General features: G+C 49.9%; 1 protein-coding gene across 2 annotated transcripts in view; it reads left to right on the top strand.

Annotated features, from left to right (window-relative positions):
- The first annotated feature begins 12,987 nt into the window (after nucleotides 1-12,987).
- The window catches only part of EXOC6B (exocyst complex component 6B), a 304,945-nt gene continuing 297,180 nt past the window's right edge, over nucleotides 12,988-20,752 (top strand). For both annotated transcript variants that reach the window (XM_030491411.2, XM_030491410.2), the window contains exon 1: nucleotides 12,988-13,339. In XM_030491411.2, the coding sequence (XP_030347271.1) occupies nucleotides 13,227-13,339 (113 nt within the window). In that variant the 5' untranslated portion in view covers nucleotides 12,988-13,226. The remainder of the gene's footprint in view (nucleotides 13,340-20,752) is intronic.

Below are 20,752 nucleotides of genomic sequence, written 5' to 3'. Positions count from 1 at the left end.
CTGAGCGGAGGAGGCGCGGCAAAACGCCTCACCACGTGATCCGCCCCATTCATGCCCTCCCTTCACCCAGCGGCTTTGTGAATGGCAGCTCCGATCGCACCGGCACCGCCGCCAGCTCCGATTGGTCACCGCGGTCGCCTCGGTCAGATGACGTATGATGGATGGGCGTGGCCAGAGTGGCGCGCCGCTGTGCGGGTAGCGAGCGGGGCGGCAGCGGGCCGGGACCCGGACCTGGGCTCGGACCGGGAGCGGGAGCGGGATCGGGATCGGGATCGGGATCGGGGCCCCGGGGAGCGCGGGGCGCTGCGTGGCCAATGCGCGGCTGCAGTTTGATTTTTCTCCAATATTTATTTTTTAATGCATTATTTTAACTCAAAATGTGGCTGCCCCATCCCTGGCAGTGTTCAAGGCCAGGTTGGACACAGGGGCTTGGAGCAACCTCTCTAGTGGAAGGTGTCCCTGCCCGTGGCAGGGGCTTGGAGCTGGAGGAGCTTTAAGGTCCCTTCCAACACAAACTGCTGTGATTATATTATATTATATTATTCCTAATTTTTTCCCCCTTACACTTACAAGCGTCAGGTCTTGCCCCTGGATAAGCAAAATCCCGGAGTGCAGCACAGGCTAGGATCTGACTGGCTAGGGACCAGCTCCATGGAAAGAGACCTGGGGATCCTGGGGGACACAAGCCCAGTAGGAGTGAACAGCATGCAGCTGCAGCAAAGAAAGCCAAAAGGGTGCTGGGGAACATCAACAAGGACATCACCACTGGGATAAAGATGTCATTGTCCCACTCTGCTCAGCGCTGGTCAGGCCACCCCTGAAATACTGGGTTCAGTTTGGTCCCTGCTATACAAAAAAGCTGTGAACAGGCTGGAGGGGTCCAGAGAAGGGCTACAAAGATGATCCAAAGGCTGGGAAGCGTGTGAGGAAAGGCTGAGAGAGCTGGGACTGTTCAGCCTGGGGAAGAGAAGGCTCAGGGGAGACCTTGTCACCATGTTCCAGTATTTAAAGGGTGGCTACAAAGAAGATGGAGACTCCCTTTTGACAAGGAGTCCCATGGGAAAGATGGGGGGTGATGGGCACAAGTTACTGCTGGGGAGATTCCAACTGGACACAAGAGGAATATTCTTCCCAATGAGAATAACCAACCATTGGAAAAATCTCCCCAGGGAAGTGGTGACTCCCCAGTGTTGGACACTGTTAAGACTGGGCTGGACAGGGTGCTGGGACATCTAGACTGGGTCATGCTGTGCCTGGAAAGGTTGGACCGGATGATCCCGGAGGTCCCTTCCAACCTCGTATTCCATGATTCTGTGATTCTATGGAATCCCCCCTGTTTGCACCTCCCCAGCTCTGGCAGTTTGCTGCCTGCCACTGCTGCAACTTTCCTCTTGGACAAAGCCTTTGTGCACCTTTTCCCTCTTCCATCACTATTTCTAGCACTCAGCACCAGTTGTTTATCAGATGCTCAGCGAATTTTTATCAGAGTGAATGCTCTGTCAGATCCCAAAGACTCCTAAAAGCCTTTTAAAGATATCTTTGTGCATCAAGACACAGACATCTTACAAAGAGGGTTTTTCCAAGGGATACCTGGTTTGTGTGGAATTAGCTGCCAGCTGGGCTTGGTTTCCCAGCTGTTAAATCCCTGGGACAGATGGTCCCTGTGGTGCGTGAGCAGGTAACAAAGTGGATTCTCACTCCATTAAGCAGCTGTAGACTGGGCTGAAACCCTCCAGCGCTCTAATAAAGCATTAAAAATTCATGGTGTGGCAGAAACCCAAGAGTGATATTTGTTTTGCTAAAGCAAATCTTACACGTTCAGTAAAATTAAGATCATCAGCAAAAAAATAAGGCAGCAAATGCGTATTTTCTTCACAAGTAGCTTCTTGATGGCAGAACTTGCTTTAGTGACTGCCAGTTCCCCCCTTCCCATTTTCGCAGCTCCAGTTTGCTGCATCCAGCACAGTTTTGCCCCAGTTCCCAGCCTGGCACCACATCCTGTCCCATGTAGCTGCGCTCATCACAGACCTGATGGGAAAAGGCCAATGTTTTCCTGGCCTTTCCTTCCCACAGACCATATATTCCATCTAACCTGCTACCAGACTGCACCAAAGGGTGCAGAAGATCATTATAGAATCCCAGACTGGTTTGGGTTGAACAGACCTTAAAGCTCATCCAGTTCCAAGCCCCTGCCACGGGCAGGGACACCTTCCACTAGAGCAGGTTGCTCCAAGCCCCGTCCAACCTGGTCTCCCCTTAAGGAGCCTTCTCTTCTCCAGGCTGAACCAGCCCAGCTTTCTCAGCCTGGCTCCAGAGCAGAGCTGCTCCAGCCCCATCCCTGGCAGTGTTCAAGGCCAGGTTGGACACAGGGGCTTGGAGCAACCTGCTCTAGTGGAAGGTGGCCCTGCCCGGGGCAGGGGGTTGGAACTGGATGAGCTTTAAGCTCCCTTGCAACCCAAACCCAAACCAATTCTATGATTCTAAGTAGACTTGAGAATCTGAAAAGCAGGTTTTTTTAGGTGATAAAAGTTGCTTGTGCTAATATTCACTAAAAATAAAGAAATCAGAGGGACGCAGCTAGTGTCCAAACCAGCCCAGAGGTGTAACTGGAGGGCAGAGCAGCAGAGAAATTATAAATCCTTGATGTTTAATTCTCTCCTTTGTGCTCCTCAGCAAACAAACAGGCTTCTGTCAAGGATGCGCCTTGTACTGTGCAAATTTAGGCAAATTGAGGGTGATGGGATGTATCTTTCTGGCTCCGTGTCATTGCAGCCTCAGCAAAATGATTTCCTGTGCTCACAGTGCTGCTTTCGTGCAGTCGACCTGTGACACCACAGAACCTCAGATGTGCTCGAGCCCTGACAGCTACAACTGCCTATGGAACAAGAGCAAAACCTCATTATTCATTCCCTGGCAGTGCTCAAGGCCAGGTTGGACACAGGGGCTTGGAGCAACCTGCTCTAGTGGAAGGTGTCCCTGCCCGTGGCAGGGGGTTGGGACTGGAGGAGCTTTAAGGTCTCTTCCAACCCAATCCAGTCTGGGATTTTATGATTCTGTGATTCATTACTTTTTGTCTCACCACCCGCTCCTTGGGGATGTCCTAGTGCTGTATTTGCTGTTCTGGCTCAGACACACCATTTACTGATGCCAGACACTGTGTTCTTTTGGTGTGGGTGTCTACCTTGACCTTGGGTGGGTGGGTAGACTTGTTATCTGTGGCTTCTTCCTCTGTTACATCAGCGCTGGTATCATCACTTCTTTAGTTGCTGCACCCACATATTTTCCTTGCTTTGCAGCAAAATCCCATCCCTGTCACTGTTGAGGAACTTACATCTTGGTGTAAATCTACTCAACTTTGTAAAGCCTGGTCCAGCTGCTGCAGGGGCAGATGTATGGGGGGCAGAGGGAACAGAAGGACATCGACATTCCTCATCCTGGCAGAGCAAATCCCACCCAGTGGGTGTTGTAAAACTCCACAACCAGCCCCAGTTGACCAAGGAGAGAGTCTGGGACACAAACTACAAGAGTAAATATTTATTCATAGTGGGACACCAGTTTCCCAGCCAAATTAGAGCACCCTGGTGGGGTTTTACATGGTGTTATTACACCCTTCAAGCATTCAAGTGCAACATGATTTGACTAATCACTAATACTTCCCCCCTCCTTGGTTATTAATCATAGTAAATGCAAAGCAACTCCAGTTTTGCAGCGTTTTTCCTGCCTTCCTAGTGATCCAGACGTCCCTGGAGTCAGCCTTGCTGCAGTTACTCATCTACGACACCAGATGATGCTGGGAGGGTTTCAAAGCCGTGTCAGAGGGGCTGGGATGCTGCGTTATCTCATTGTCCTGGGGTATCCTTTAGCCTTCATGGTCAGTCTAAGCTTCCAAGAAGCAAAGTCCTTATTTCCAGCGCGAAGCTGTCCTTTAGTTTGTTTTACGTAAGCATGAACAATGCCAAAGTCTCCAGTAAAATTCCACTACCACACCAGAGTGTATAATGTGAGCTCATACATATAGATAAACAAAGCTAATATACACTTTCATGCTATAAAGACTGGTTAATGTAATAGGAAAAGACATTTTCATAACCCAGGAGAGCTATGAAATATCCCCCTCCGATCAGCTCCCTTCATTCCCTGGGTTGCTTTTTAAGCCAGTCATTTGAGGATGAGTTAAATGTCACTTTATATCACAAAGGGCATCATTTGTATTGTTTGGTATTGCTATTATTTATATCATTGCTAAGACTGTATTATCCAAGATGTATTCCTCCATCACCTGATGGACACAGCACATGGTGGAGACACTCCGTAAGCAGATGGTGAGGGTCAAGGTGATGTTCAGAGCTCTGCCTATGTAGTTATGGAGGTTGAACTTAATTCCCTGGTGTTTCTGTGTTGTTTCACCAGTGGCTCCCATGACAGTACTTTGGCTTTTCCACTGGATTTTAACTCAATACAATTGTGCTGAGAGTGGCTATTTCACTTCTCTTGGAGAACACTCAATCCTAAGCATGGCTCAGCAATTCCAAGGCTTGCTGCAGTCTCATGTTCTATGTCTTCAAAGACAAAAAGGTACCAGCACTCTTGTTATCCTTCGTCCGAGCACCTCAGGGAGAAAAGGAGATGATTTGCCATAAGGGTAGGGAACTTAGCATCAGGAATAACAGCCAAATCCATAGGACTGCATGGATAGAGAAATTCTCCCTATGGAAGAAAGACTCCAGAAGTGGCAGCTGCTACCTGAGCAGACGACAGCTGCAAAGAGTCAGTTCATATTGGAAAAGGGCATGGAGCAGAATACAATTTAATGTAATCACTAGGAATCAATGCATTTTAGTTAGACTGCCCTGGAGCTCTCTAAAGAGGACACGTTTTAAAGCATAAATGGTTGCTGTTGGCTGGGGATTTGAATAGTACATCAAGAGATACAATATAAAAGCATCTGATGCATGGGAGAAGGAAGGGAAAGGGCTGTACATTGCAGAAAGGACATCACTGGGTTTTCAGAAACGGTGTAAGGTAGGCTGGGAAGGCGATAGAGCTGGGAAAGGCCTGGAAGGTGGCCTGTTGTACAGATGTGACTGTGCTACAGGGACACCTTCCCTAGCTCATAGAATCTCAGACTGGTTTGGGTTGGAAGGGACCTTAAAGTTCATCCAGCTCCAACCCCCTGCCACGGGCAGGGACACCTTCCACTAGAGCAGGTTGCTCCAAGCCCCTGTGCCCAACCTGGCCTTGAACACTGCCAGGGATGGGGCAGCCACAGCTTCTCTGGGCACCCTGTGCCAGCGCCTCAGCACCCTCACAGGGAAGAGCTTCTGCCTCAGAGCTCATCTCAATCTCCCCTCTGGCAGGTTAAAGCCATTCCCCTTGGCCTGTCCCTCCAGGCCCTTGCCCAAAGCCCCTCTCCAGGTTTCCTGGAGCCCCTTTAGGCACTGGAGCTGCTCTAAGGTGTCCCCTTCAGGAGCCTTCTCTTCTCCAGGCTGCCCCAGCCCAGCTCTCTCAGCCTGGCTCCAGAGCAGAGCTGCTCCAGCCCTCGCAGCAGCTCCGGGGCCTCCTCTGGCCTCGCTCCAGCAGCTCCACGTCCCTCTTGTGCTGTTGCCCCAGAGCTGGATCAGGACTGCAGGGGGGGGTCTCCCCAGAGTTAATGACAAGCTTTGCCTGAGCAGCATTGGTGAATGCAGGGGGAAGCCACGTGCTACTGGTGGAGCTGGTCCAGGGAGGACTTTTCCCCTGGGGAATATGAGTATCACCTCATCCCTGGGTGAGCATGAGCATAAGCAGGGTGGCACAGACCCTCCTGAGGCAGCAGGAGCTGCTCTGCCAGGGTCTCAGTGTGGACACCTTGGCACTCTCCTGTGCTGGGACAACAAGCTGCAGGCACCTCTTCCATGGTGCAGGCACCTCTTCACCTTCACCATCGGCATTAAGGCTTCTCTTGCAGCTCAGGCTGTAGTTGAGAGAACCAGCACTAGGTGTCAGAGGCATTTAAAACGTGGAGGGAGCTGAGGTCAAGCTCTGAGCCCAGGGAACCAGGAGGACAGCGAGGGGTCCTGGGGACTTTCCTCCAGGGACAATCACTGCTGCAAGCCAGCAAAGAAGTCCAGGGCAGTAAAATTTCTCCTTGTGGTGCTGATGTTAAATATCTACTGATGTATTATTAGAATTGCCCGAATTATCCATCATTTGAGATTGTACTTACTGGGTTTATCTGGAGAAGTCACCCAAGCCGCGTTGTTGTTCTGGCATGGATCCTGTTGGCACTGTTTTATTGTGCATGTGTGTTTGCAACGCTCTCAGCAGCTTCTGATGGATATAACAGGGCTCCTACAAATCCAGGAGAAGGCAGGAGGGCTTCCAGAGGGGAAAACTCACCCCACACACTACAGGGGTGGTGGGAATGCCATGGAACTGGTACTCTGGAGCAGCAGCTGCCCTAACACTGCCAAGGCTCACACGTGTTGGAGAGGAAGTGCTAAATTCCTTCTGCATTGACTGTTAACAATAGCTTTCAGGAAGAGCCCTGGGTATTTCTGCTTGGAGTTACCATGCAAGAAGGGCAGGGCTCGAAGTCACACGAGGTGGCCTTGGCTGGAGCTGTCACTGCTATGACTACCCACAGGCTGCTGGAAGGGATGACTGTGGTTTCGCTCCCGAGCTCTGCTTGTTGTTTTAGCAGCCCAAAGGTCACCCCAACTGTGGGACCTCATCATGTTCAGCAGCTAATTGTGTGACCTCCTAAGGACAAGATGCCTCGGATGCCAGCAGATGTCTCGCTCCATACAGCAGGGTTGCTATCCGGCCGGGTTTCATGGCAGCAAGGATAATGAGGATGGGCTGAGTGGCACAGCAGGAACCTTGCTCCTGCTGCTATCTGTGATGAGAAGGGGAGCACGCAGGGAGGAAACTCCTCTTGTTGGGAGCTAGGAGGTAGGGTCTTCTTTCTACTCCTAAGCGATGACCCCTTCTGCTGCTGGGTGAGCCGTGCAGCACGGGGCTGTGGCGGAGAGAAGAACTTCATGCTTGCAATGGTGCTAACTACTTCCTGATGTATGTGGAATAGAAATATATCATGTACTCTCAAGCATAAGGGCGAACGTGTTTGTCCTTCTGCTTCTAAACAATGAAAGGGAAACCAGGTTTTTCCTTCACTGAGCTGGTCCCTGCCAGCACGGGCTTCCCAGGTTCAGCTGAACAGTCCAGAGCTAAGGAGCGGATGGGGATCCATCACTTTGGTCTTTAAACCCTGTCTAGGTGAAGCTGTGCTATGCCATGTGGGTTTTGGCAGGACTTTAGATATCCCAGTACAGCTTGCTGAAAGATCTTCACCGCAGAACTGCCACCAGAGATCTCCATCCCTGTATTTGATTAAACCAGAAACTCAGCTTTGAAAATCCTCCACAAAGGTTGAAGATCAGAACTCTGATAAAGTCCATCTGTTTCAGTCTGTCCAAGCCACTAATTTCCTTTATTCAGACAAAAAAGGTATAAAAAAATGCAGGAGAAAATGAGAATTGCGAGTAGAAGCATCAAGGTATGTCCCAAGCAGGGATTTGGGGAACAGCATGATAACATCAGAGAGGCTTAAAATTTTAGTTCAGTCCTGGAATGTAAAGCAGAACAGGATTTTAAGCACAGAGCCTAGTGGCTGGAAAACATGGATTTATCCTCCATAAGTATGTTGTGGAAGATGGGATTACTTTGTGGTTACTGCTACGTGCAGATGAATGTACCTTGGGCAATAAGCCATGCAGAACCAGGTCTAGGTGAGGGCACCCGCCTGAGAGCAGCATGACCATGTTGGAACTGCTGTATGGAGTCTCGGTCAAGCCAGGCTGGCTGCTGGGGCTGCTGTGGGTGGCATCAGAGTGTGTGGAACAGTAGCGATCAGTGCAGAGGGAGCTGTGGCCATTCTCAGAAGCAGCAACTGCTGACAGCGCTTCTCCCACCCTCCATACAACCAGGAGCAGCCAGCCCGGCTCCCCGCAGCTCCTCGCTTCCTCTGCATCTCCATCCCAGCTCCAATCCTTCCCCTTATCCTGCAAAAGGGCAGCCAAGCCCTGAGCTCTCCCCCCTGGAAAGAGCAAGATTGCATTTCACAGGCTCACGGGAGGTGCTTTGGGTTGGCTCCGTGTGGAAAAACGTGGAAGGTGGCTGAGAGAAGAGGGATAAATGAAATGCAGGCACCTCTCTGGGCAGTGGAGGTTTATTTATTCCCTTAGGGTTGAAGTGGAGGGTGCTAAAGGTCAGCCTTTAAGAAGGAAACCAGGCTGCTGCACACCCAGAGCAAACAGAACCGGGTGATTTGTGTGCTTAGTCAGCACCCAGGGTGTTCTTGTTGCTTTAGAAATCTCACGTTCCTTTCCTTGTCCAGCTTCAAGCTCTGTTGGGTAGGAGAAAGTAAATGCTGAGGCTGAGAGCGGGGTTATGGCTTAAGGAGTTTGGGGAAGGCAGAAGGGAGAGGTGGGGAGCAGGTAGGGGCTGGGCACGAAGCAGGAGGGTGTGGAAGCAAGTACAGGGGCTCCAGCCCATACCCAGAAGGGACCTACCCAGAGAGATTGCTTGAGATTGAGTTTCTAGCGTGAAGGCCAAGTCCCCCAGGTCCCTGCAGGAGGCTGGTCTTCCAGGTCAACAGCATCTGGCCTTGCTTGTTCCTTTCTTTCCACTTTTAATCCCTGGATCTGTTTGCTAGTGCCCTTGTTTTGCTGTGAAATGTTTTCCTGAATGACACTGGAGAGACCAAATGTAAGAGTAGCTTTGGCATCACGCCTGCCTGGTGTTACTTGAGCATAGGTGCGGTCAGAGGAGCATGGAGGCGACTGGAAGGGAAGAAGCAGCAGTGAGAAAAGAGTTCAGCAAAGTAAAAACACAACATGAGAAAACAAAATAAGCACAATAAGAAAGAGCTTTGTAAGAAAATCTGGAGAAGGCTCCTTAAGGGGAGACCTCAGAGCAGCTCCAGTGCCTAAAGGGGCTCCAGGAAACCTGGAAAGGGACTTTGGACAAGGGCCTGTAGGGACAGGACAAGGGGAATGGCTTTAACCTGCCAGAGGGGAGACTGAGATGAGCTCTGAGGCAGAAGCTCTTCCCTGTGAGGGTGCTGAGGCGCTGGCACAGACTTTTCCCAGAGAAGCTGTGGCTGCCCCATCCCTGGCAGTGTTCAAGGCCAGGTTGGACACAGGGGCTTGGAGCAACCTGCTCTAGTGGAAGGTGTCCCTGCCCATGGCAGGGGTTGGAGCTGGATGAGCTTTAAGGTCCCTTCCAACCCAAACCAGGCTGGGATTCTATGATTCTATGAAATTCTGATGTTGGTATTATACCAGTGAAAAGGCAGAATTACAGCTGGTCCTGAATTTGGGAATATCCCAGGTGCCACAGTGATTTGTAGACAGTGATGATGACTTTTCATTTCAGCAGCTGCAAACAGAGGCAGATTGTTGGACCAGCAGCCCCAGGTAACCTGTGTAAGAGGCTGTGTGAAGGCTGCTCAAGCTTTCTGACCTGTTACATTGATCTTTACAGGAAGTTTTTGGAACATTAGGGAAGTTCTGGAGGACTAGAAAACACCAATGAGTGGTTAGTAACGAGAAGGGAGAGTTTTTAAAGCTCCATCAGGCTGTTGTTAGCCCCATAAAAATAATTATATAGAACTTCATTAGTAGGAAATTAAGGGAACATAAGAGTTAACATCAGCCAGGATGGTTTTAAGGGAAATAGAATCTGTCTGGCAAACTCACTATCATTTTTCAATGAGATTATGAGCTGGTAACAGACATCTTTGACACATTTGTGTTGGTTCTGCATGATGATATGATTAATAAATTACAACAATAGAAATTCACCATGTTTATGTCAGTGACTGGTAAGATTAAATAAACTTCTTGAGGACAGGCTTTCAAATGGTACAAAGTTTGTGTGGCAGCAAATAATAAGGGCAAGTCCCAGACTGCTCCGTAAGCCAGACACTAGAAATGAATATTCATGTGATGGTGACCAAATGCCATGTGTCCAGGGACAAAGAATGTGCCTTTTCTTACAGAATGGAAAGTTTTACCCCAGGTGGCAGTGGCCTGAAAGGAATTGAAGGTGATGGTGAGTAATCGGCTGAACATCAGCCTCAGTGTGACCCTGTGGCCAACGGCTAATGGTATCCACAATGGTATCGACACAATGTTGAGGAGGAGCAGATAGGTCATGCTCTCTTTATGTTTGTTACAAGAGCTACTGCTCTGCCCACCTCTGGCACACACAGATTAAGGAAAATCTTGAAATATGGTGATTTTTGCCCCCCAAAAAAGCATAAATGAGGAAATTACTGGAAAATGTGCCTTAGAGTGAAAGGCTGCAAGAGCTCAATCTGTTCAGCTGGTCAAAGAAGAGGTTGGGTGACCCCAGACCTCAGGACCAGATGTGAACACCAAAGACTGGACAACAGACTTTTAACTCTACCAGGCAAGGGTAAAAAGAGATCTGTGGTTAGAACTGGGTGATCTTTAATGTCCTTTCCAACCCGAACCATTCTATGATCTGTGATTCATTCTGTCATTAAAACCATTATGGATTGGTACCAGCCACTCACTCTTTGAACACTGTTGTTTAATCCTGCTTTTAAAGCTCAGTGAAAACCACACAATAGTTACTACCTACTTCGGGAATATTGGCTCAGTTCTCAACAGCACAAACTCTAATTTGAACAAAACCAGTAATCTTCTTAGCTGCTAACAGTGGTAGATGCTGGTATCTACAGATTTTACACTGGAGCTGGGTATGTAACACGCACCAAGCAGCACATTATATATTTCCCATAGCCACAGGTAGCTCATCTCAACAATCTGAGGTACCAAACATGTTTAAATCACTCCTTGCAGCAGCTGGCAGATGCAGGCACAAAATGCACAGTGCTTCCCCCTGCTACAGCTCCAGACCCAACTGAGGGAAGGCAGCACCAGGATGTGGGGCTCAGAAATCACAAGGTTATTTTATCCCCTTTCTTTCCAACACTGATGTGCCTCTTTGCTTCTTGGTCCTCAGAAAGCTTCTACCACATCTCCATGGTGACTGCTGTGCCAACACATCCAAAGTGACACCCATCTGGCCTCATACGGCACCGTGGCAGCTCTGGGCTGATATGCAAGAGCTGGTGAACTACACATGAACTAAAGAAGTTTCCACCAGGCTCTCCTTGTCCCTCCTGCATTGTTCCAGTCATGGTGCATTTGGGAAGTTCTTTTATCTTCTTCTCATTTAATTTAGTGATGATACAGGGATATTCAAACCAGCAGCATTCAACCTTAGCAAGCAGTGGTGAGGGAAGCCAGAGGCGTGCTCATACAATAAGCGTAGTTTATTTATATCTCAGAAGATAAAACAACAAAAGCAAATGCAGGAACCCTCAGTGATCTGCATAGCCTGGCCTTGGTCCTGCTTTTCATCCCCACTGTGCCTCTGGCAGAGCATGGAATTCCTGTGCAAGGACGGCTCCGCCGCACCTGATAACGTGTGGCTGGGAATGGGACTCTTCCAGCGCCGTTTTCACAACACAAAGTCATCACAATAATAAACAGCTGCTTCCAAATGAGGGAGCTGCAGTGTTAAACCTTGAGGAGACCTTGACGTCCAAGGACATTTCTGGGGGCTAGTGGTGTTTTTCAGAGGAAGCGCTGATGTGTCCTTGGGTGAAGATGCCTCCTGGGTCGCGCAGCTCTTGGAGGGGACACACTGCAGCTCAGGAGCTGGTGGGACATTGTAGGATCAAACTGAAAGGGGTTTGGTGTCGGTGCGGTGCTTTCTTTGGGAACACAGTCAATGGCACCTTTTCGGGGTGGGGGTGACATCCTTTATGGGGCTGAGGGACAGGATGGGGCAGGAGGAGCTGAGGTTCATCCCTCGCAAGATATGGGAATGCCTCTGCTCGAGGCTGTGTTCCTTCAAGGGGGGTGTTGCTGTCATGAGGCTGTGTCCCTTCATGAGGCACATGAGGTCCTTGCCCTGGGGCTGCACCTCCTCAGGGGGGACACAGGGATCCTGCCATAGGGCTGCGCCCCATAGGGAGGTGTCACAGACATGGGGCTATCCCTCTCATGGCAGGTGTCACTGCCATGGTGGCTGTGTCCCCCCATGGTCAGTTTCATGGCCATGGGGCTGTGGCCCCCTCATAGGGGAGGGCACAGGATCCTGCCCTGGGGCTGTGCCCCTCAGGGAGGTACCGCAGCCACGGGGCTGCGTCCCCTCAGGAGGGATGTTGCTGCATCCTCAGGAGGGATGTTGCATGCCATCGCTGCATCTCCCTATGGTGGCCATGGCACTATGTTCCCTCATGGGACACACGGGGATGCTGCCACACGGCTGTGCCCCCTCAGGGGCAATGTTGCTGCCATGGGGCTGTGTCCCCTCATGGGGAAGAACACAGGATCCTGACATAGAATTATGGAATCAACTAGGTTGGACAAGACCTTTAAGATCATCAAGTTCCTCGCAAGGATTCTGCCATGGGGTGTAGCCTTCAGGGAGGTGTCACAGCCAAGTGGCTGTGTCCCCTTAAGGGGGATGTTGTCTGTGTCTCCCCACAGTGGGTGGTGTGGCCATGGGTCTGTGCCCCTCATGGAGAAGGACAGGGGGGTCCCTGCCATGGCGCTGGGTTTCCCCATTGTGGGTGTTAGCCATGGGGCTATGTCCCTCAGGGAGGTGACAAGGGGGCTCCCTGCCATAGCGCTGTGCCCCTTATGGGGCACACCTGGCTCCTGCCATGGGTCTGTGCCCCATACGGAGCAGGACGCGGGAATCCCTGCCATGGGACTGTGTCTCCCCATGGTGGGTGTCATGGGCAGGGGGCTGTGCTCCTCATGGGGCACACGTGGCTCCTGCCATGGGTCCGTGCCCCTCGGGGGGCTGCCAGCAGCCGCTTCTATGGCTCACACCCCGCTGCGCCCAGCGCCCGCTCCGCGCTGTCCCCTCCGGCTGCTCGGAGCCGCTGACACCGCCCCGGGCGGCCGCTCCCCGCCCCTCGGTGCCGGGCTCTGGCAGCGCCGGCGCAGGCCGCGGCTCGCCCCCGGCCCGCACTACATTTCCCGGCGTGCCGGGCGCGGCGGGGCCGGGCCGGGCTGCACGGAGCAGGGCTGAGCGGAGCAGCGCGGGCGGCCCCGGCGCTGGTGCTGCCGCTGCCCGGGGCGGGAAGGGCCGTGCCGGGGCGGGCAGGGCAGGTGTGGCCGGCACGGCGCAGCCCCATGGAGCGGGGGAAGATGGCGGAGCTGGAGAGCCTGGAGACGGCGGCGGAGCATGAGCGGATCCTGCGGGAGATCGAGAGCACCGACACGGCCTGCATCGGCCCCACGCTCAGGTGCGGCGGGACGCGGGGCTGGGGGAGCTCGGGCAGAGCTCTCTTGCGTCTCCCCCATAGGAACTCGGGGGGGGAATCAGGGCGTTTTAATGGTTATATTTAATAGCCGTCCGTGCGGAGCGCCCGCAGCCCCCGGTCCGCCCCTGCCCGGCTCCCGGGAGCTGCAAGGTGCCGCCCTTGGCCTGGGTCGCTGCGGGGCCGGTTGCCGGTGCCCCTCGGTGCTGGTGCAGGAGGGGAAGGAGGGCGTTTTCCAGCCCTTAGCCCGGAATCTGGCCAATTTCTCCTTGTAACCCATCGCCTGCCCTTTTGGTCGATTTCTTGTCAGTTTCGCAAATACCGTGGTTAATAAAGCTGCGGGTATGGGGACAGTTACCATCCTGACGATTGATATGAGTTAATGCCTCTGTTTGCTTAATGGAACCTTTGTTCTCCTATTAAGCATCTATTTCCCAGTGGTTCTTGCAGTATCCCTCAGCTGGGAGAACCGGCTGCTTCATTTGAGTTAAGTGCCGAGCTCCACTCCTGCCCAGGAGCGTAGAGGGATGGAGCTGCTGCCCAGGAGCGCTGCCCCTTCCCTTCGGCTCCGTTCAGCGTGTTTAGGTCTGGTGTTTCAGCCTTTTTAGGTGTTTCTTTGTGATGCTGGTTAGGGTTTTGCAGCAGACATCCACTTCGGGATGTCTTTCCTGCTTCTGCTGTGTTAATGTGGCTGTTTGACCGAAGCCTGTGCCTCATGAGGAATCACCTGATTTCTTACAAAATATCATGTTTTAGTTAAGTGATGCACAACTATCTACAAGTATTGCTCATCCTTGAGCAACCTGCTTTAGTGGAAGGTGTCCCTGTCTGTGGCAGGGGGTTGAAACTGAGTGAGCTTTAAGGTCCTTTCCAATCTAAACCGTTCTGGGGATTCTGATACTGTGATCTAAGATGTGTTCCTGCTAGCCAGACTATGTACTGTTGGCTCCTGCCAGGAGAATGATGCTACGTAATGACTTTGGCAAACTGAGACACCTCATCCCTCTTTCCATCTCTTTAAAGTAAAGCAGAAGTTCTCCAAAGAACTTTGTATCAAAACCAGTATGTGTTACTCTGAGTGCTGAGCACACACGTGTGTGTTGTCCTCGGGAAGGCTGCTGATAGAAATGGGTCGAGGATATTTACAGCTCATTGTAGCTAAATTTATTGGGCTGCGAGTGGGGAAAGGTGGAGTTGTGTTTCTTGGCTTCAGAATCTAAATAGTTGCATTATTGCAAGCTGAAAACCTGGTGCTGAGCTTTGTCATTTAGCCCTTTGGCAGGGCAGCGCTGTGGCTTTCACCTTCCTCTTTCAGCTGCTCTGCATCAGCTGCTCAACTGGAAATCTCCGTGCCAGGTGGGATTGTTTCCCTGTAAACAGCTCTGGAGAACTCCTCTCCCACCCCCTCCACTGCAGCCCTTTGGTTTCTTTTCAATAGCCAAGTTTTACAAAGTCATGGTTTGAAATGACTCACATGTCTTTAAAAAGCAATGGGTTTAAGCTGTTTGACTTACATTGATACTGCAGTGCGGGCCCGAAATGAAAATGGGAAAGCTTTTCATTTCTGGAGCAATGGATTTATCTCGTTATAGCGTTGCCCATTTCTTTAGGTTTTTTGACTTCTTGCAGTTTTCCTTGTGAAGTTCTCCTGTGAAACCTTTAAAGGTAAATTGAATGAGAATGAGATTTATGAAAACTGAAAAAACTGGTTCCAATGTCTGGGAACTGCCAGAATGAAGAGTGTGGGTGGTGTTTTTTCCATTTCGTAGAACCAAGTGCAGTTTATCTTGTTCCTTAGTATTAAGGTTAGATGAGGAGTTTGGCTTAATGTCTGTCTTTGCATACCCACAGAGGAACACTAATAAGTGTTTGAGGCAGAGAAAGGTTTGTGCTTGGTATCAGAACGGTGGTACTTCATCAGGAGTGTTATTTTTTGATACAGGCATAAGCAATACCTGCTTCAAGGACTTTCAGAGTTGAAACTAGCCCAGCTCAGGGTAAACACGATGTGCTGGAAAAGAAGATGAAGGAAACTTTATAAAAGGGTGACTCACTTGTTACAGGCATCATGGAAGAAGTGTGTCTTCAGGAGCCAGGCTGGCTTCCCTTCGAGGAGCAGTCCCAGAGTGTGGTTCAGAAACAGGCAGGACTGTGGGCCCCTGCTGCCAGCCAGGTTTGTTCACAGAATCACACTTTAATCAGTTCCTGCCTTGGCACAGTGAGATATTCTGACTCTGCGTTGTCCTGGTGCAGTGCTCAAGGCTGAATTTGCCCAGAGAAGCTGTGGCTGCCCCATCCCTGGCAGTGTTCAAGGCCAGGTTGGACACAGGGGCTTGGAGCAACCTGCTCTAGTGGAAGGTGTCCCTGCCCGTGGCAGGGGGTTGGACCTGGATGAGCTTTAAGGTCTCTTCCAACCCAACCCATCCTGTGATCTGTGATTCTCTGAATTATTATTATCAGAGGGCGATGGAGGGGTTAAGATGTTAAATTTAAGGTCCAACTCATTCATCTGTCTGGCTGGGTTTGTGTCCCACCCATCAGGGAGAGGGTTTTCTGCTAGACAAATAGCAAGTGTAGTAATTCTTGCCCTGGGGCAGGGGAAGGCCGAGATGCCTTCTTGAAGTCCCTTCCAGCCCTATTTTTCTGCTCTGTTCTTGCTGTGATTTTGGGAGTCGGCGGCTGGGACTCCATTGTGCTGGGTGCTGGGCAGATGTGGGATGAAGCCTGCCCCTCCTTGAGGAGAGGAATTTTATCCTAAATATAAAATAGGAGATGAGAGCGTGTGAGGAAGTGTTGCAACTGCTGTGTATGAGCTGTGCCGGTCTCATGTCCTCCTGTGCTCGTGGCTCTGATGCCAACGATGTCTCTTCTTTTTTATATCTGCTAGTGAATGTCATTGTGTTTGAAGGACACTGAACAAGTTAAGTGAGTCTTTGTGGGGATCCCCTTGAGTCTGCGATGCTCCTGGAATCAAAATAATCCACTTCAGGATGTCTTTCCTGCTATTCAACCTCTCCTAATTATATCCATTGCTCCGAATTCCACTTCCTTCTGCTGTTCTAATTCCTCTTTTTCTTTTTCCTCTCGTGTTACGCTTCTTGGTTTTGTGGAGTATTTTTGGCTCTCCTCTCTGTATCTAGGTTTCTAAGAATCACTTAATTCTGGAGAATCAGATAACCTCCTAGGGGAAAAGAAAACCTCTTTCTTGCTTAAAACCACCTCTTGGCTAAGCTGTGACACCCGAGTGCTCTGATTTTTATTGCACCCGATTGACTGATCCAGTTTATTGCTGTTTGATGAACTTTCTGCCTGCTTCAGCTGCTTTTTCGTGAGGGGGAGCTAGGAAGGTCTGCAATATTCTTGCTGTGAGTGAGGATGGATGGGTGCTTCTGTGGTTTCTACTCAAAGTTACTCTTGGAGAAAGGGGTAGTCCTTCACCTATCTCATACAGCATTTGCTCAGCATTGAAATATGTGAATGTATGTCACTTTTGATATGTAGAGATTACTTTATTGCCTGGCTGAGGCTGTTTATTTTCTTCTGTGATTCACTTTTCTCCCTTTTAACTTCTCCCACAGCCCTTTGTATAGAATATCCCACGTTTTGTGCTGTACTCCTGGATTATCAATGATTGACTCAAAGTGGCACAGAATAAAGGAGAAGCAGTGAGCTTATCTTGTGTGAAACCCCATAAATGTGGGCTGTATAGCTGCAGCGACTTCTCCCTGTGCTCAGCCTGTCATCTAAGGATGAGTCTGTGTGAGGAAGTTAGGGCTGATCAGCCTGGAGAAGAGAAGCTGCGTGGAGACCTCAGAGCAGCTTCCAGTATCTGAAGGGAGCCTACAAGGATGCTGGGGAGGGACTCTTCATCAGGGACTGTAGTGGTAGGACAAGGGGTAACGGGTTCAAACTCAAACAGGGGAAGTTTAGATTAGATATAAGGAAGAAGTTCTTTACTGTGAGGGTGGTGAGGCCCTGGAATGGGTTGCCCAGGGAGGTTGTGGATGCTCCATCCCTGGAGGTGTTCAAGGCCAGGTTGGACAGAGCCTTGGGTGACATGGTTTAGTGCGACGTGTCCCTGCCCATGGCAGGGTGTTGGAACTAGATGATCTTAAGGTCCTTTCCAACCCTGACTATTTTATGATTACCTGAGTTGCTATTCATTTAGAAGCAGTTCTTGGTTTTGGTTGGGAATGTTTTGCTGTCCTTTCCCATGCAGCATCCTTTCACACCGTGTGTCTTCTCACGGTTAAAATACCGGCTTCTGTTTTCAAGTCACTTCTTAGTAATCTCACTTTGATTTTACAGCTCGAGCTCTGCAAGCCTGTCGCTCTTGAAAACCCTCTTCCTGCTCTCAAGCTGCATTTGCAGCTTTTTGAAGTCACCGAAGGGTTTTTAAACAGCATTTGATAAGTTAAAAACCGTAACTGCATCAGTCTGGTCACACAGATGTAGTTACAGTATTCTCATGTCTCTCCACCACTTCAGAAGCAGATACAATTACGCTGATACTGGAGTAGTTTCCTGCTGCACACTGAGATTGGAGAAGCTCTCATTCCCTCAGTGTTTTAACAGGAATTACTGCTTAATGCAGAGTAATTTTCTTGGAAGCACTGGATCATGCTCCTCACTGCTGCATCCGTACCTTCGTGCCTGGTTCTCCTGCAGTGTGAGTTGCTGGGAAGCATCAAGATTTCCAAGTGATTGTTCTCTGTGGCTGCCTGATTTCATGGTTGTTATCCTGCCAGCTTTTGTGTCATCTGCACATTATATCATCAGGCTTTTTGTTTTTTCTTCTCTTTCTTTTATATATATTTGCTTTCTAGACTGTTCCTTAGTGGTTGAGACTTTACCGGTTACGTTGGGATTTACCTGCACCCCTTTAGAAATGTGATATCTCAGCAATTAATCATCCAGTCTGTGCTTTTATATACGACTATATATTTAATAGGAGTTTAATATCTTCTAATTATGTGTGTTCAGAGAGATTAACAATGTTGTTTGACCCAAGAATGAAATTAAGCACACTTAATGGGGTAGCGTTTCTACTAAGCAGCTCTTGGCTGAGATTAAAGTAGGACCTGTAATTAAGCTCTGTTCCCTAAATCCTTTATCAACTCTTCCATGACCGTGTCTGGGATTAGTATTGCTTTGGCTGACCTGGAACTACCTGGCCAAACCATTTAATGGTAGTGTGTCATGTTCACCCCCTGCCCATAGTGTCCCCCATGCCCAGGTTCATCTTAAACAGTGGAGCCAGGGGTCCTCAACTGCCTTTATTTAGTTATATTTTTTAGGTTTTTTGGTCTTCTGGCTTGAATGCTTGACATGTAATGTTCTCATTTGGGACTAATGGATATAACTAACTTCATCTCCCATAGGGACATCACCTTAGGTGCATCTTAGTATCTTCAGGCTCTGGCTGAAGGGTGATGTTGGCTGATGGGGATGGCATTGAGAGACCTGAGCTTGGATGTGTGGGAGCCAGAGGTGCTGTTGCTGCAGCCCAGCTTGCTGATATCGCTGGGTGGTGCCTCAGGTCCAGGCTGGAGCAATGATACAGTGCAAATAGCAGCAGCTTGTCTGAGGTCCTGACTCCTGAGCTGATACTGATGACCTGGAAGGGGATGTTCTCTGGTTTATTTTCTTCTATAGCTTCAAATGGAGCTGAGCTGGAACTATTACAGCCCTGTTCCTGTGTCCTTCAGGTTTCTGGTGCTGAACTAGGAAAACTGAGGCTTTGCTCTTCGATATAAACTTATGGATGGGGTCCAGCAAGTGCTGGGGCTCTTGCTTAGCCCCTCTGAGCTCCCCAGTGTCTCCTAGGCTGAAAGTTATGGCATTAGTACAAACCCTACTGGCTAGAAAAGAGATCTGGATGGAAAAATAAGCCAGCTAAAGAATGTTTTGCTTTATTACAGCTCAACTTCAATGTGTTTTGCTGTGTGGTGGCACAATTACTGTTTCCAGCCCAGAGGAGAGGTTATATGGGGATGGGAGCGAGGGACTCGGTGGTGGCAGAAGTTAAGATTTGAATCTTGCTGGATTTATAAAGGCTCAATGAGTTTGTCCAAGCGGGCACTAACCTGCTGTGTGGTTCCTGGTCCATAGTCAATGGCACTGAGGTAGGCTGCCTGCACTGAAGTGCACATTGCTGCTCATGTTTGGGGCTATGGGGTGTATTTTGCTGGGCCAAAATTGGCTGAAGCAGTTTCCCATCTTCCGTTTGCTCCTCCCAAGCATTGGTGTGGCACAGCATTCATGTGGGTGCTGGAACACAATCCCTCCCCTTTCCCACCTGGTTTGAGTTATTTTTTTTTCCACTGGATCACCTCACTCCAGCTTCATCCTGGGGCCATTTTGTGGCTTCCCAGTGTCTAGACTGGCACAAGGGATTTGGTGGCAGGATACCGGGTCTGGGGGCCAGCTGTTCTGTTAGACATCTAATGTCCATGAACTTGGATGTGTCCTTCATCCATGAGTTGCCTGTTTCCATGATCTTCTACCCTCACCTGGTAGAAGACTGTTTTACTTGGTTGGGGAGTGTAACTGCTTTATGTGAGTTGGATGAGCATGGAAACCATGACACAGTAAGGAGCAGGAGCAGCAGTTTGAGTCCTCTGGGTTGGGAGTGAAGAATGAAGCCTGTCCAAGCTGGTCCTAATCTCTGTTCCAGTGGGTGAGATGAGGATAACGGTCTGTGTTACAGATGTGAAGCGAGGAGTAATGACAGGCATCTGGCTTCACATCTTCCCTGTTTGTGTTTTGGAGCGGAGGAATGAAGATGGCATAGTGTCTGGATCACCTTTGGGACTGCCTTTACTGGTGTAGGGGGCTGTGATTGCTGCGGTTTGTCCTTCAGCTGAGCCTGCCTTGGGTGAGGAGAGGTAAAGGAGACCCTGATCCAGGGTCTGGGATATACTGGGATAAAGTATACCTTCTCTTACACATGCTGGGCTGGTTAAGAAGTGCCTTCCCAAGGTCTTGGCCACAATAAGAATTGAAGAGCATCTGAAAATCACACACAGTATCTCTACAGGCTCATCCCTTGCTTTACATACAGTAATTCATGAAATGCCAGCTGCCAGCAAGGCAACACGGTGAAGAAATAGCACAGAGTGTGTAGACACTAACTGTCGGCCACAGAGCTTGCTCAGGAAGCTGCTTGTAACACCTGTAAATTGTCTGCTCATAACAGCCTCACAGGATCTTTTGAAGCATCTTTCAGCCCATTCTCCTGCCACCCAGACAGGGAAATCTCCTGAAGATGAGCCTGGCTCTCTGTTCATATGTACATAATTAAGTGGCTTTTAAAAGCCAGTTCATTGCAGCACTGCTTGAATTATATTAACATTCCCTTCTGGTCAGGCTGATGCTGTTCAGCTCCAGGTTTTCTGT

Source organism: Strigops habroptila, chromosome 7, assembly GCF_004027225.2.
Source record: "Strigops habroptila isolate Jane chromosome 7, bStrHab1.2.pri, whole genome shotgun sequence".
Taxonomy (NCBI): Eukaryota; Metazoa; Chordata; class Aves; order Psittaciformes; family Psittacidae; genus Strigops; species Strigops habroptila.
Note: the sequence above shows the minus strand (reverse complement) of the source record. Positions and strands in the feature narration are given on the sequence as shown.